Here is a 14,213-nt window from a genome sequence, read left to right as displayed (position 1 = left end):
ATATCTAGGTCGCTTGTCTTCTCTAAACTCGCTTGTTGCTGAGCAAGGCAGTATCGCGGAGATAAGTCTATTTCAAAAGCCTTGCAAAGTTATTAGCTACATTCGGAAGTGCATTGCCTACGTGTACGCCTGAACACCGACTGTATCACACCTCCGATCCGGTGCGTGCCGACTCGGCTTTGGAAAGATGTATTTAGCAAAGCAGATCGTGTTGGACATGGCCGACGTGTGTAGGAGCTTCAAATTGCAACACATGTGATGAAAGTGAACTGTGATCAAACAACGCTAGCGCTTTTACGCTCTATACCGTACAAGCTGTACAACGTGGTATGTACAAGGAGAAAGCCATGTCTAATGGTGCTGTGCGCCGCCAAACCATGCGCGCCTGGTGTTGATGCTTCAACTTCTTGTCTGACTCAACCTTGACTTCTGTCATGTCCTCTCCGACCAACCCCAAACGTGCAAAACCAATAGGTTCCACACATTCCGATATTGTCCCAACGCTATAACGAGCCGTCAATGGTCCTGTCCATCTAGTACGGGATGCCCTCATACTCGGCGTAGCCAAGGGCCAAGTTCATGTTTTGCAGACATTGTGTCGCAGCACCCTTGAGGAGGTTGTCGATGGTAGCGTTGATGACAACGCGCTTGCCCGAGCTGTGAACAGCGAAACCACCGATCTCAACACCGTGCTTGCCCGAGATGTTCTTGACCAGTGGCGACTCGCCAACGATCTTGACGAGCTTCTCGCCAGCGTATCGGTCCTGGTACAGGTTGCGGATATCGCGCGAGGTCATGGTACGGTTGAGAGGGATGGAAATAGTGTGCTATGGCGTGTTAGCTCATTGCCTTGTGTTCAACTCCTCGAGACTTACGTGAATACCCTGAAACCAGACAGCGACGTGAGGAATGAACGCAACCTCGGTGCCCAGTTGCCTCGAGATCTCCTTCTCGTGAATGTGGTCAGTCAGACTGTAAGGGATCAGATTGTTGGTGAGGTTGTTGACATCGTTCTTGGAGCTGGGCTTGGTGCCGGCTCCTGAGTAGCCAGAGACACCGAAGACAGTGGGCTGTCCGCCAATGAATTCGAGGAGAGGTGCGATACCAAGCTGTGCGGCAGTTGCGTAGCAGCCAGGGTTAGCTATCCGTGTAGCGCCATCGAGCTTGCGGCGGGGAATCAGCTCAGGGAGACCATAAGTCCACTTGTCGTCAAAGCGATAGTCCGCGCTGAGATCAATAATGACGGACGAAGTGTTGCCCGACCGCTCAATAGCGTCAACAAACGGCTTGCAGACACCGTTGGGCAGAGCCATGACCCAGCAATCAACCTCGCCCTTCTTCGCCAACGCCTCGACGTCATCAGGCGACAGGTTCTCATATGTGATCTGGCGCTTGGTGTAGCCCTCCAGCTTCTGCCCGTTAAGCTCACGAGATGAAACGTGACGCAGGTCCATGTTGGGGTGCTTGTTCAGGAGATCGATGAGCGCCTGACCAGTGTATCCACGGGCGCCGATAAGAGCAACCTTGGAGGGGTAATCCTTGCTGGCGAACTTGTTGCCGTAAGGAGGGTTGGGGTTGGTAGAGTCCTGGGCGCGCGAAGCAGTAGTGGCGAAGCCACGGGCCGCAGCTGGTGCGATCCTGCTCTGCCTCAGCGAAGGCCTGGCAGACTGGCCCATTGTGCATGCGCCAACGAAAGTCGAGTAGCTGCGAGCCTGCTGGCCCTGCTTCAGGCTTGCAACAAAGTCCGCTGCCCTCCTGAACTGCGACTCGAGGCTGTCCTTGAGAATAGAGCGACCCTGCTTCGAGTAATTCTCCAAGAGGCTGAAGATTTCAGAAGACTCTGCCGATCCCCACCAGCAGAAGATCTCCTTCTCGCGGCGAAGGAAGCCGTCGGTCTTCTCCAAGTTCCACTTAACAAGGTTCTGCTCCTGGCTCTCGACAACCCAGTACATCTTGGGGTACTTCTGCTTCATGCGCTCGAAGACGAGGTCGGAAACGTTGGTAAGGAAAGCGTCTTTAGTAGTGGTGAAGGTGGAGAGCTGAGCAAACTCGCCGTCCTTGCCAGGAGGGTAGACAATAGCCACAACGCCCATGGAGTCGTCGAAGAACGCCTCGAAGGGGCGGCTCTTGAGGTTCTCAATGTATGACTTGACCGCATTGCCAGCCTCAGCGCCGCCGTGCTCCCTAGCCAATGCCTGAGAAAGCGCATCAACGTCCAAATCCTCGAACTTGCTGACTTCCTTGACGCTGCCACCGTTGCGAATCAGGGTACCTCCGCCAGTGTGCGTGAACAGCTCCTTTCCAAGGTTCTGAGGGTGGGTAATGGCGACACTGGAGGTGCGCGGAAGACCATCCAGGAGTTTCTTGGCCTCGACAATCTTGAGCTTGGTGCCGTACCTGACCCAGGGCTGCGAGAGGTAGCTGTCGTACTCGCCCTCCAAGTTGATGTGAGAGATTAGCTTGCCAGTCTCAGCATTGAACAGACCACCCTTCTCAGACAGGTAGATGATCTTCATGGGCTCGAACTCGCGTGCGAGAGCAGCAGCGACAACATCGGCGTTGACGTTCAGGATCTGGCCGTCCTCTGTCTCGGCCATGGAGCACAGAATGGGGAGCTCCTTGTTCTCAATGGCATCCATAATGGCCCTGGGATTGATCTTGGTGATGTTGCCAACGTACTTCCACTTCTCCTTGTCGAGGTAGTCTGCCTGCAGAGCACCGGCGGTGATGGGACGGGCAGGCACGCCCCAGTTCCTCTTGAGTGTCATGACCAGGTCCATGTTGGCCTCCAAGAAGAGCTTGCGTGCAATGCCCAGCGTCTTCTTGTCTGTGACTCTGATCCCATCGATGAAGTCTGGCTCGACACCAGAGTCCAAAAGGGTCTGGTTCATCTGGGGGCCAGCTCCATGGACGATAATGGGGTACAGCCCAATGGCATGCAATTGCTGCAGGGCAAAGCATAGCTCATCGAGGTGGTCGGTCAGGATAGCACCGCCGACCTTGACTACGGCGAACTGGTGCGGCTTCACGGCACGGAACTGGCCGAGGTACTGGTCGACTTCCCTGCGCGAGCTGGCGCTGGCAAGCAAGTTCAGGAAGGCGGCGTATACGGACGACTTTTGGCCGTCTCCTGTAGTGTACAGGCGGCTCGGGGTGGTGCTGGCGACGAGGGCGCGAGGGAAGGCCTTCCGGCCAGAAGCCGCAGCTATCTGGCGAGACGAGCGTGCTGCTGCGCGCGCACCGGCTCGTACGACGCCCTGCATGGTGACCGACTCGTTCGCTGGGCTCGATAGGGGTTGCTCGAGGACTGGGGCGCGGCGGAAAGGCGAATTGGCCGTGGGATAAGGAAAGAAGAGTCAGACACGCAGACACGAATGACGCTGGAAGTTTAGAGCTACAAATTCGCTTCCGATAACGCACGCAGCGATGAGCATCTAACCCGCAAAGTGGCGCGATAAACCTGGCCTGCGTCTGGGGATCCCGCCGCTTATTGGCCGCAGCTGCAAACTCTCGAGCAAAATTTCCTTCTTCGGCAGCAATCCGTGATCGAGAAGGGCATCGCCCGTGGTTGGTGGAGCGCTGCTAATCAGATTGAAGGATCTGATAAATCGACGTGAAAAGACTTACCGCACGAGCTGGAGGCTTCGTGCGGTGAGATTGGGCGTCATTTCAGTGCTTTTAATTGGGGTATTATGACCCTTCATTTACTTTAGACACGTGCGAGCGACAGATTAAAAATGCCTCTGACAGCTTATCTGAGAGTCAGTAAAGACCGCAGCTGGCCGTCGTCTGTGCTATGCCTAATGTCTCTAGTTCCAAGTGCTGTGGATCTGCGTTGAGAGTCTGTACCCACAGCGAGCCATTTGGAACGTCATGCAGACTCGTGAATGACAGGTACCTAACCTCGACTGACTAATTAACGTGTAGAAGAGGCCCAATGTTGCACCTGCGCGGCCGAGGTTGGATACTGGATGCACTGTGCCTCTGTCCATGTCAGCCTACATTTCAACACCAATGCACACCGTTGCAGAGACAGGAACGTCAGAGTCTTCAAGAATGTCATGCAATTGGCTATGGACAAGAAGACGAGTGGAAAGCATTCGAACTCCATTGTGAGCGGATCCCGGCTATGCCCAGAATAGCTCCGAAGGTATCATATCGTGAGAGAGCTTTCCCAGGCACCGTAACGCAGGCTGCATCCCGTGCCGGTCGTCAAATGCAAAGAAAGACAAGAAATCGAGCCTCGCTCCCAAACAGTCGTAGATGTAGTTCCTACAGGGTGTCATGATAGTACAGTGCACGTGGGTGCCACTCCCCTCCCCGTGGCTGTGCAACTGTCCGCCGCTACGCGATTATTAAGTGGTATGTTTCGTGGTATCTGGCGTAAAGACGTTTACTTCTTCTGTGTTGCAACGACTGGACACTGTTAGCAATGGACTCGCAGCCGCTGCTTCAGATAACTCACCAGCAGGGACAATGATGACGACGAGCAGGATGATGATGCCGACAATCAGGCACATGCGCATCTTCATGTCTTTCCACCACATCTGCTTGCGTACGCGGTTGGCGCCCCTTCGGAAGCCCTGTGCGGAGACGGCAAGATTGTCGGTCTTATCCTGCAGCGAGTCGAGACGGGCGCCACGCTCAGAGACCTTGTTGATATTGTCGCGCATAATGCCAACGGTACTGTCGATTTCCTGGACAACATGTCAGCGGCTGCCTAATGTATTGCTACGGAGAGCGCAGCGCATGCGCAGAGTGAGCATGAGGCACGGGACACAGCGCGCACTCTCCACGTTTGATGCAGAACATAGAGAGTGGCTGCCGCAGATTCCACAGTGCTCTATCGTCGTCGCAGGGCTGATGTCATGTCTCTGTAGCTTCGACACCAGCTCTTCAAACACGACTGCTGCACCTCCGCTACTTCTCAACGCTGCACATGCCGCAAAAGTGCCCTACGCCCCTTTGACAATGGACGAGGTAACGTACCGCCTGGAGAGCGGCAGTGCGCACGTTGCCATTCTGGCCCTGCGCGCCCTGGCCGGCGCCACCGGAAGGGATGTAGGGATCGTAGGGCTGCTCGCGGTCGGCCATTGCGTGTGTGGTGGGTGCGAAAAGCGGTACGATCGAGGGCGACGGGGTTGGTGATGGACGGTGTCGTGAAAGTCGTTAGGGTGATGGGTGATGGGTGTGGAGGTGGTGTGGTTGGGCGTGTTGAGGAAGGCGGAGAGCGCCAGGGCAGGGCAAGGGTTCTCGTGTGTCAGCGCTGTCGCGGCTCCAAGGCTGAGGCGGCGTGAAACACAACACAACCACAATTTTGTAGATTAACAACAAGTGGAACAGAGACACAGGAGAGCGCGAAAACGTCCAGAAGCAGCTGTTGAGCGTGCAGTCGCTTTTAAACCTCATCTTTGCACACCAGCATGTTCTGCCCTGCGCCACGGTGGCCCAAGTCACGTGGTCATCGCAGCCACCGCCATTACGACGGCCACGAAATGCGAGCAGCTGGTCGCTGGCGTGGCAACAAAGAGCGCCGAAATTAGAACGGCACTGGGCTAGCTCGAGCAGGCCTCGTAATTGCCAGGGTCTAATTGCAGCCCCCGAGCTTTGCTTGGAGGCCCTCACCAAGACATATTGGCGGCTCGCTGCAGGTACTTGGTATGAGGAACATCAATGGCTTCTAGAAGGATATGCAGACGTGTGGAAAATAGCAGTGAATGCATCATTGCCAGCCCCGGAATTGCCTGCGCCTAGTGATGCAGTGATGCGCCCAATGCCTGCTCCTTGTGGCCTACTGGTCCCTTAGCTCGGACTCCAGCGCCCTGGAAACACTTCCACTCGTTGCGCATCCGCTGGTGTGCCGGACTCCTGAGTTGAACTCGCAAGCCAGCCCTTTGCCTCCCCAACGCCCCTCCACCTTCCTCAGCAACCACGCTCTTTCGACCTTTCAAGCTCCGCGCAAGCGCATAGTACTCTCCCGACGCTCACCGGGCGTTGCCTTTGCAGGCGCTTTTCTTCCCCGGATCCCGTCGCTCGCTTTAACCCTACGTCAACCATTTCCACGCTTCGCCGCGCGGCCTTAACTGAACCAAGCCCGGCGCTTGACTCTGGGCAACTTCCGTCCCCCATCTTCATTCACGCCACCGCACTTTTGGCCTGCGCATCATGAAGTTCACCTCTGCCGTCGGGGCCTTGGGGGCCTCGAGCGTGCTCTTGTCTGGTGTCAGCGCTATTCAGCTCGACATCACCTCGACCGGTAGGACTGCCTGCGTCCTGTTGCGCCATGCCTTCTAACATGTACAGACAACATCAAGCAGGTCGCAAAGTCAATCTCCGCCAACCTGCGCCAGTACTACACTGGCGACCGTGTTGGCGACACACCTGGAAACTTGCCCGACCCGTACTATTGGTGGGAATGCGGTGCCATGTTCAATGCTTTCATTGACTACTGGTACTACACCGGCGACGACCAGTACAACGGCATTACCACCCAGGCTTTGCAGCACCAGATTGGAGACTACGATGCCTTCATGCCGGCCAACCAGACCAAGACGCTCGGAAACGACGACCAGGCTTTCTGGGGAATGGCCGCCATGACTGCTGCTGAGAACAAGCTACCTGATCTTACAGACGGGTCACCCTCATGGCTTGCCCTTGCTCAGGCCGTTTTCAACACTCAAAAGGACCGCTGGGATAATGCGACTTGTGGAGGAGGATTGAAGTGGCAGATCTTCACCTTCAACAACGGTTACAACTACAAAAACACCATCTCCAATGGTTGCTTCTTTAATATCGCTTCCCGCCTTTACAAGTACCTTGGCAACGAAACCTACGGGACCTGGGCTGAGCAGGCTTGGGAATGGGAGCTTTCTGTTGGTCTCATGAGCGCCGACTACCACTTCTACGACGGTACCGACGACACGCAGAACTGCTCTACCATCAACCACATCCAATGGACCTACAACGCTGGTGTACACATGGCTGGGGCTGCGGCTATGTGGAACGTCACTCAGAACGACCTCTGGAAGACTCGTGTCAAGGGCCTTATCGACGGTGCCAGTGTCTTTTTTAAGGACAATGTCATGACTGAAGTTGCCTGCGAGAACAACGGCAAGTGCGATGTCGACCAGCGATCTTTCAAGGCTTATCTGGCTCGCTGGATGGGATACACTGCCATCGTTGCCCCATGGACACGCACTTACATCGACCCCTTGCTCCAAGCTTCGGCCAAGGCTGCTGCTGCGCAGTGCACTGGAGGCACAAACCAGACATCTTGCGGTCTTCGATGGATTGACAACGGCGTAAACGATGGAAGCTTCGGTGTCGGCGAGCAGATGGCGGCCATGGAGGTTATTCAGGCTTTGCTCTACCCTACTGTTTCTGGACCTGCCACACAGAACAACGGCGGCATTTCGACCTCTAACCCTGACGCTGGTTCCGACGTTCCTCAGACGGCCGTCAGCTTCAACGCTGTCACAACTGGCGACAAGGCGGGTGCAAGCATCTTGACCATCATCGTTCTTGTTGCTATCGTTGCTGGCGCCTGGTGGATGGTCTCGTAGACACATACAACATGCATCAGAGTGTACATATCCCACCCTGCCCGTGTCGGTCAATACGACCGTTTGTTTACAACAGGCTGACGTTCTGGAAGCCGTGTACTTTTTGTTTTGCGATACTCAGGGCATGGCCTCAGCATCAGGTGTGACCCATCATTGGACCTGTGTCACATTTAGTTGACATTTGGGCGGCGCTGGTGTTCACAACGAGCCCGCACAGGGACATGTAGCTCGTATTCCTCGAGAATATACTTATTTACAGCACTGCGACGATCGTCCGCGGATCCGCTTCGTGGTATTGAAGGCGATTGAGTTCCACGAGATACTGGCAAGCATTCGTCAACAGGACTACCCAAATACAATGTCCCCACAACGTAGATGTACTGTTCACGCCTGTCATTTGCCAACGTCAACAGCACTTATTCCACACAAGATATCCGCGGTACCCCGCGCTAGACCTGATGCACCTGCCCAGATGCTCATTGCCCCACCTTCCAACCCCATCTTACTATCGATATCATATCATACGTCACCACGCGGCAACATAGCCCTCCTGACGCGGGAGCTGCGCATCACTGGTGCCTGCTTTATAAACATGCCGCCCCCGTCCAGGCTTCTGTACCAGATCAAGTCCTACCTCGAAATACGTACATCCGCTGTTTTTATCCAATAAAGACACAACTGCAGAACTCCCTAAGCTTCATCACCTCACAGTAAATGATATCCCGGATATCGCGAAGGCTATCCTGGATAGTGAGACTCGCGTGTATTAGACAAGAAGGCCAACAAGCAACAGAGTAACCGTCAATATGCCAGTCCACCCAGCTGAAGAGACCACTTCCGGCAGTACGTTCCCCAACGGCGTTAACGTATTGCTGCTGCTTACTTCTTCTGCGTTCTCTATGCCATCATGATCCCGTGCTAATGCATCCAGGCATCACGGACCAGGTTGCAAAGGAGTCCAAGGACTCGAATGCCTCTACCCACCAGTTACACCGTACGTCCAATTCGCACGTCACTAACATATCACAATAACGCAAGATCAGAGGAGGATAACCAGGCCACAAGTGGCGGCTCCGTTGCCGCCAACGCACACAAGGCCAACCCGGTACGAAGCACATCGTCCCTGTTAGACAGGATACAGCACCCTGGATGGACACTGACCGGCAGACAGGGCCCTGTACATGCTGATAACCTGCCTGAGCCGGCAAGTAAGGAGGAGCTCAAGAAGAGGGCCGAGGAGCTCAACAAGTAAGCGGCTCGCCGTGTCAGGGTGAGGAGTGTTGATAGGGAAGGACCCAAAGATATAATGACAACGATTTACAAGGTCACTTTCCCTAACTTTTAACATTATGCTCTATGACAAGATGCATCTCTATACTGGCGCACATCGCGAACCAGCGGTTGTAAAGTCTTTCGGATGATATTGAGAATGTCTCAACTAACGCAATGCTCTGTATACACACGCATCGCTTAGAGATGCTCGATGACACTTGGATAATTACGATCACTATTACGACGTACTATACCTCCAGGGTATCCGGACGCTCAACCAAAACATTATAGCAATTCACCAGATCATCGCAACAAGCAGTACTGTGAAACGAGTTTAGCCTTGACTCAGGCCAGCTTTTCCAAAGTCCTTGACCGGCGTCCACTTCTTCTCCTTCTTCCACTCATCACCCCTGATCGTACTCTGCGCCAGCTGACTTATCAGGTAATCCCGTCCCTTGATCATCCACACCATCTGGCTGGGCACTTTAAACCCGTTGAACGCACCAACGCCCTTCTGCGTGCCAATCGGACAAATCTGCTGCTCCTTGAGATTCGGGGCGTAGTGGCGATCGCCCGCGAATACGGTCCCCGAGAGGTGCTTAAGCAGGTCTTGCTTGAGATTAGTCAGCGCCACGGGCACCGCGAGGCTCAAGTCCATGACGCCGCCGCGCGTGTAGCTACCCACGTCGCCGAGGGCGTAGACGCACGAGGCGGCGGATTCGTGCTCGACGCGCAGCGTCTTCGGATGACATGCCACCCTGCCGCGGGTGTCGAGCCACTCCTTGGGCAAGAAGCTGCTATTTGGCCGCGACCCCGTGGCGTCTATGTAGATGTCGACCTCCATCGTTTTACCGTCAGATAGCTCGACGCGCGTCTTTGCGCCGGGCTGGTCACCGGGCTTCGTGACCGAGACCACGCGCGTGTTGTATGTCACGCTGCAGCCGAGTTTCTTCAGGAAGCCTTCTGCCGTTGCTCCGATGCTCTCGCGTAGCACGGGAAGCAGCTTCTTGTCTGCGCACACCAGTGTGACGGCTGCGGTTGGGTTCTTCGGTCCTGCGCCCATGAAGCCCGGGCGTCCGTTGAGGATCTCAGCGACTTCGCCCGCCGTCTCGACGCCCACGGGGCCGCCGCCGCCAATGACGACGCTCTTTGCCGTCTTCAGACCTTTCTGGAAGGCGTCGTATATGCTTTCCAGTGCTGCGCGGTCGGTGGTTTGCGTGAACAACGGGCTTGGTGTGCTGAAACCTGTGGCGATGATGAGCGCGGCGTAGGGGATGGTTTGCTGCTCTCCGTCGACGGTCTGTACGCTCACGCTCTGGCCTGCGGCGTCGACGTGCGTTGCTGTACCCTGGATGAACTTGAATTTCGGGAATGCGTAAGTGAAGGCTGGCTCGATGGGGTAGAAGATCTGGTCGTATGGCATCATCTGCTTGGACACGAGAGCGCGCGGTGCGGCGAAGCGCCAGTACAGATCTTTCGAGGGGTTAACGAGGGTGACATTGTATGTGACGTCTTCTTTTTTTGGGAGCTGTGGGAGCGTGTGCTTCAGTGCGTAGTGAGCGGCGCTGATGCCGGCGTAGGATCCGCCTAGGATGAGGATTGTTTCTGTGCTCATGGCGACAACAGGTGAACGAGCAATTGAGGGTATCAAGGAAAGCAAAACAGAGTAGAGGAGAAGAACGAACGAACGCGTCGCGACAAAAAGTATGAAGCCAAGACAGCGGTGCGCCTAAAATAGAGTTGAGCTTACAATGGCCTTCAGGGTGCCATAGGACTAAGCATGGGGAGCCGAGATCTTGGGAGTTGCGACAGATGTCCTGAGATTAGTGGTGGAACGTTGATGGTGTGACCAGAGAATTAGCGACAGCTTTGCTCCTGCAGGTGCTATATCACGAAAACCTTTCCAGGCATCAGCAAGATCCAATGATATTGCGAAGGTGTTCTGTGTGGATGTGTGCTCCATGAAAGATGGTAAGTTGGTAGAGGCTGACGTCGGAAACAATGGTTGAAACCCGTGGCGCTAAACTTATTGCCGTATAGTCTCGGTAGCACCCTCAACGCCTCATGCATCTGTCGACGGGGCTGTTCAACATGTTCGCCTCGATGTTGTCAGGCCTTGCGGTGAGCTGGAAGGGAGTGATGGTCCGTAGCTGTTATAGGTGGTTGGTCGTCGAGAAATCTCCCAAGGCCGACCAATTACAGATTGTACTCACAAGTCACGATCTACTTGCCCTAGTGGCTCAAAATAAATGGAGCTATGCTCTTCAAGCGGTAAGACTTACTTTGGACAGACCGCGAGGAATGTTGCAATTCTCCCGAAATGGTCAACTGCCTCATCTTCCAGTGGGGAAGCTCTACGAGCTTGACCGTCTGACCAGACTGCTCAACGTACGCGGACGTCTCCTAACAAACATATCTTTTTGACTCATCGCAGAATTGAGCATGTAGTTTGTTGTAGGTCACCAATTCTACATAAGAATTCGCTGTTGCGTGCTGGGATATTTTTCATTTCATATCTTTCATGATACGCCAGTCTGGTGTCCGCATCATCGGTCCACCGCAACTGCCCAACGCGAACAAAGCTGACGGCTGCACGGGATTAGTCATGCTACCCATGGCAGGACGCCTGTAAACCTCCGCTGCGTCTCTGCGCCGCGTTGGTTCTACACTTCGCTCCCTCGGCTGCTTCCGAAAAGCTAGCTTACTCGACATCAGGCTTGTTGTCGGCCTTCTCGGCTGACTCAAAGCTGTCGCCAGCAACGAGGTCGGGGATGTCGTCATCATCCTCATCGTCGTCCTTCTCGCCAGCCTCACCCTTCTCCTTCTGCATGCTCTGGTAGCTTTCGGCAAGTTTGCGCAGCGATGCGAGCGAGTCGGGGCCGAGCTGGTTGAGGATACCGGGGACAAGCTCGGTCAGCTCCTTGTCCTCACCGGCGCCGTAGATGGCGAAGGTGTTGGCGGGTACCGAGGCGTGAACTGTGGAACCGCGTTAGCAGATGCAGATGTACTCCTTCGTCTCCTTGGCAGGTTCGACTAGCAGGCTCCAGTGCGAATGGGTGCAGGTATAAAGCCTGGCATAGCGTCCCCAATGCCATCTCACGGAGCGGGATGTATGGACCCACCCTTTGGTGCAGCGAAGTGAATGACGTTGCCGTCGCTCTTGAACATGTTGACCTCCTCAATAGCCTGGATGGGCTGGACGTTCAGCTTCTTAAGCGCGGCCTGGAGCTTCTTGTCGTCGGTGCCAGCGGCCCTGTGAACCTTCTTGACCTTCCTGCGGGGTGTGCCCTTTCCACTGTCGCCCAATTAGCCTCGTCTTCCATGACCCATATCCTCCAAAGATTCATATGTTGCGTGTGTGATATCTGTCTAGCAATTTCGAAGGTTTGCGGTGATGTATGGGCGGGGTTGTCAAAATTCGGGGAAGAGGTCTGCTTACCCTGTCCACTTGTGTTAGCTGATCCATTGCCCTCCAAGCTTCAAACAGCTCTGTCCTCGACAGCTAATCATATCGAAACGACGGGAGACAACATACCAATGCGCACCGACGCCTGCATGCGTGCCAGCTTGGCCTGATCCATATTTGCGGTTGTGGGGGGAGGGTGACTGTGGGAGGGTCTGCAGTCGCGGAATCGTCAGCAAAAGGTCGAGAAAAATTCGATGGGGGCGGCCGTGAGCGTTCGGGTACGGGCGCGGGTCGGACTCACCTAGATTCGGCGTTGTAGGGCAAGACTCAGTGGTGATGTTCTGCGGTGTTGCGAGAGTGCGGATGCCGCACGGACTTCTCGCTTGCTGTCGTCAGTTGCGGGGCAGCTCTCACCATGGGTCATCACAGTACTTCGTAGCATGACATTGATGACCTTGGAACTCGCATTCAGTTCTGAGCAGTGTCCGCAAAAGATCACGAGCTCTATGCTCGGCTTCGTAGCACAGCGCTGTGTTGCATGCTGGTGTCAACACGGGACGCTCGAGGTGGCCGGCCTGGTGACCGCATCACTCGAGTCTTCGATTACATCAACTAGGACCGTGGTTGAATCTTCACACAGCACTCGATCACACACCAAATCTCCATACTTATGTACAGTAGAAAGGCCATTGGTATCATTGATGCAGAACAACTAATTATTATCGCTATAGCTCGCTCCAGGCAAGCCGGATCCATCGTCAGATCGTCTACAACATCGCAAGACTGACCAGGCCAACGGCACCCAAAACCCAAGTTGCAGCCTTTGCCTGTGCGGCGCCACTTTTGCTGCTTGCTGTAGCAGAAGCGGCCGCACCGGTTCCACTTGCACTTGCACTTCCACTTGCTGTGCCTGTGCTACTTGTGCTGTTCGGGTTACCAGAGATGTTCTGCTGGGAGACTGAGACGCCGGTACCGTTCTGGCAGTTCGTGCTGTAGTCTGACTGGGAAAGAGCTGTGTTGACCATGTTGACGTCGGCGCACTATCGTTGAGTTAGCATTGTCAGGTGATATATCTGGTGTGAATTTCGCTTACCTGGTACAGACCGCCTTCGCCGTGGGCGTTGGTGATGACCTGGATGGTGGCCTTTGTGCCTGCTGTGACGTTCAAGCTCGAAGGAATGCTGACATTGCCCAGGCAGAAGTTGCCGAAGCCAGAAACCTGGAACTGAGGGTACAGAACAGTGCTGAAACCATCGCCTGGGTTGTCACCAACAGCCAGGTACACAGCTACATTGGTCTGCTGGTGGCCCAGGTTGATCTGAATAGGTCCGCCACTGATAGGGAAGTCGGTGCGCTGCGATGATACTGTGTCGAAGCCTCCGCAAGGGAAAGTTGGCTCCTTGTCCTCGTCGAAACCGCGAGTTGTGGGATATTTAAGCTCGAAGTGTGCAAGCGCAACAGGAGCGAGCGCGAGTGCGAGGAGCGATTTGGAAAGCATTTTAGAGTTTGAGAGCTGATCAATTGATGAACGGAGGTGAAACGGGAGTAGAATGCTGAAAGGTGTGCAGAGCAGGGTGAACGTAGGTGTAAGCTAAGATGAAGCTCGATATGACACAAGAAAGCAGATCTGGGCATCCTGCCGTATTTATTACACAGCAGCTGCAGGAACGCTCTCCTCGTGCCGCACATTCCGACCAGGGATTCGCGTGGCTCGCGCGTCGAGCCAGTGAGCCTCTTCACTCCGGCCGAGACACACCCCTTACACGTTTCCAGCAGGTGAGCAAGATCTTGCATCACTGGCGGCTTTCGCTAAAGATCAACAACCAGCCGGGTACGGAGCGCTAGGGTGAAGGTGCAGGAGATGTGAGCAAGTTTCTCTCCAAAGCGGCCAGCCACTAGCGCTAAACTAGCGCAGTCCGGCCCTTTACAAATCAGTTGTGTTTCGCGATAGCGGTCCAGCTTCACCGGATGGC

At 54.9% G+C, this 14,213-nt stretch overlaps 7 protein-coding genes across 7 annotated transcripts; 2 read left to right on the top strand and 5 right to left on the bottom strand.

Annotated features, from left to right (window-relative positions):
• Positions 1-220: 220 nt before the first annotated feature.
• M421DRAFT_423760 (bifunctional acetylglutamate kinase/N-acetyl-gamma-glutamyl-phosphate reductase) lies at positions 221-3,629 on the bottom strand. The gene is made up of 2 exons (XM_033593568.1): positions 876-3,629; positions 221-827 (listed from the first exon to the last, which is right to left on the bottom strand). The coding sequence occupies exons 1-2, from the start codon at positions 3,261-3,263 to the stop codon at positions 534-536; spliced, it is 2,682 nt and encodes an 893-aa protein (XP_033445691.1). The 5' UTR covers positions 3,264-3,629; the 3' UTR covers positions 221-533.
• A 412-nt stretch (positions 3,630-4,041) lies between these two features.
• Positions 4,042-5,076, bottom strand: M421DRAFT_423758 (synaptobrevin). The gene is made up of 2 exons (XM_033593567.1): positions 4,466-5,076; positions 4,042-4,416 (listed from the first exon to the last, which is right to left on the bottom strand). Exons 1-2 carry the CDS (start codon positions 4,671-4,673, stop codon positions 4,394-4,396), a joined length of 231 nt encoding a protein of 76 aa, XP_033445690.1. The 5' UTR covers positions 4,674-5,076; the 3' UTR covers positions 4,042-4,393.
• Positions 5,077-6,165: 1,089 nt separating this feature from the next.
• M421DRAFT_69841 (glycoside hydrolase family 76 protein) lies at positions 6,166-7,562 on the top strand (the record flags this gene model as incomplete). Its single annotated transcript, XM_033596649.1, has 2 exons — positions 6,166-6,256; positions 6,304-7,562. The coding sequence occupies 2 exons, from the start codon at positions 6,166-6,168 to the stop codon at positions 7,560-7,562; spliced, it is 1,350 nt and encodes a 449-aa protein (XP_033445689.1).
• An 806-nt stretch (positions 7,563-8,368) lies between these two features.
• On the top strand, positions 8,369-8,814 carry M421DRAFT_7912 (uncharacterized protein; the record flags this gene model as incomplete). Its single annotated transcript, XM_033597458.1, has 4 exons — positions 8,369-8,405; positions 8,494-8,556; positions 8,606-8,667; positions 8,734-8,814. The coding sequence occupies 4 exons, from the start codon at positions 8,369-8,371 to the stop codon at positions 8,812-8,814; spliced, it is 243 nt and encodes an 80-aa protein (XP_033445688.1).
• A 354-nt stretch (positions 8,815-9,168) lies between these two features.
• M421DRAFT_70057 (FAD/NAD(P)-binding domain-containing protein) lies at positions 9,169-10,449 on the bottom strand (the record flags this gene model as incomplete). The annotated part of the gene is made up of 1 exon (XM_033596672.1): positions 9,169-10,449. One exon carries the CDS (start codon positions 10,447-10,449, stop codon positions 9,169-9,171), a length of 1,281 nt encoding a protein of 426 aa, XP_033445687.1.
• A 722-nt stretch (positions 10,450-11,171) lies between these two features.
• On the bottom strand, positions 11,172-12,452 carry M421DRAFT_423755 (nascent polypeptide-associated complex subunit beta). The gene is made up of 3 exons (XM_033593566.1): positions 12,370-12,452; positions 11,957-12,130; positions 11,172-11,810 (listed from the first exon to the last, which is right to left on the bottom strand). The coding sequence occupies exons 1-3, from the start codon at positions 12,413-12,415 to the stop codon at positions 11,536-11,538; spliced, it is 495 nt and encodes a 164-aa protein (XP_033445686.1). The 5' UTR covers positions 12,416-12,452; the 3' UTR covers positions 11,172-11,535.
• Positions 12,453-12,771: 319 nt separating this feature from the next.
• Positions 12,772-14,081, bottom strand: M421DRAFT_423753 (uncharacterized protein). Its single transcript, XM_033593565.1, has 2 exons — positions 13,334-14,081; positions 12,772-13,280 (listed from the first exon to the last, which is right to left on the bottom strand). The coding sequence occupies exons 1-2, from the start codon at positions 13,736-13,738 to the stop codon at positions 13,008-13,010; spliced, it is 678 nt and encodes a 225-aa protein (XP_033445685.1). The 5' UTR covers positions 13,739-14,081; the 3' UTR covers positions 12,772-13,007.
• Between the last annotated feature and the right edge of the window lie 132 nt (positions 14,082-14,213).

The sequence above is a fragment of the Didymella exigua genome (assembly GCF_010094145.1).
Source record: "Didymella exigua CBS 183.55 unplaced genomic scaffold M421scaffold_29, whole genome shotgun sequence".
NCBI classification, from domain to species: domain Eukaryota; kingdom Fungi; phylum Ascomycota; class Dothideomycetes; order Pleosporales; family Didymellaceae; genus Didymella; species Didymella exigua.
Note: the sequence above shows the minus strand (reverse complement) of the source record. Positions and strands in the feature narration are given on the sequence as shown.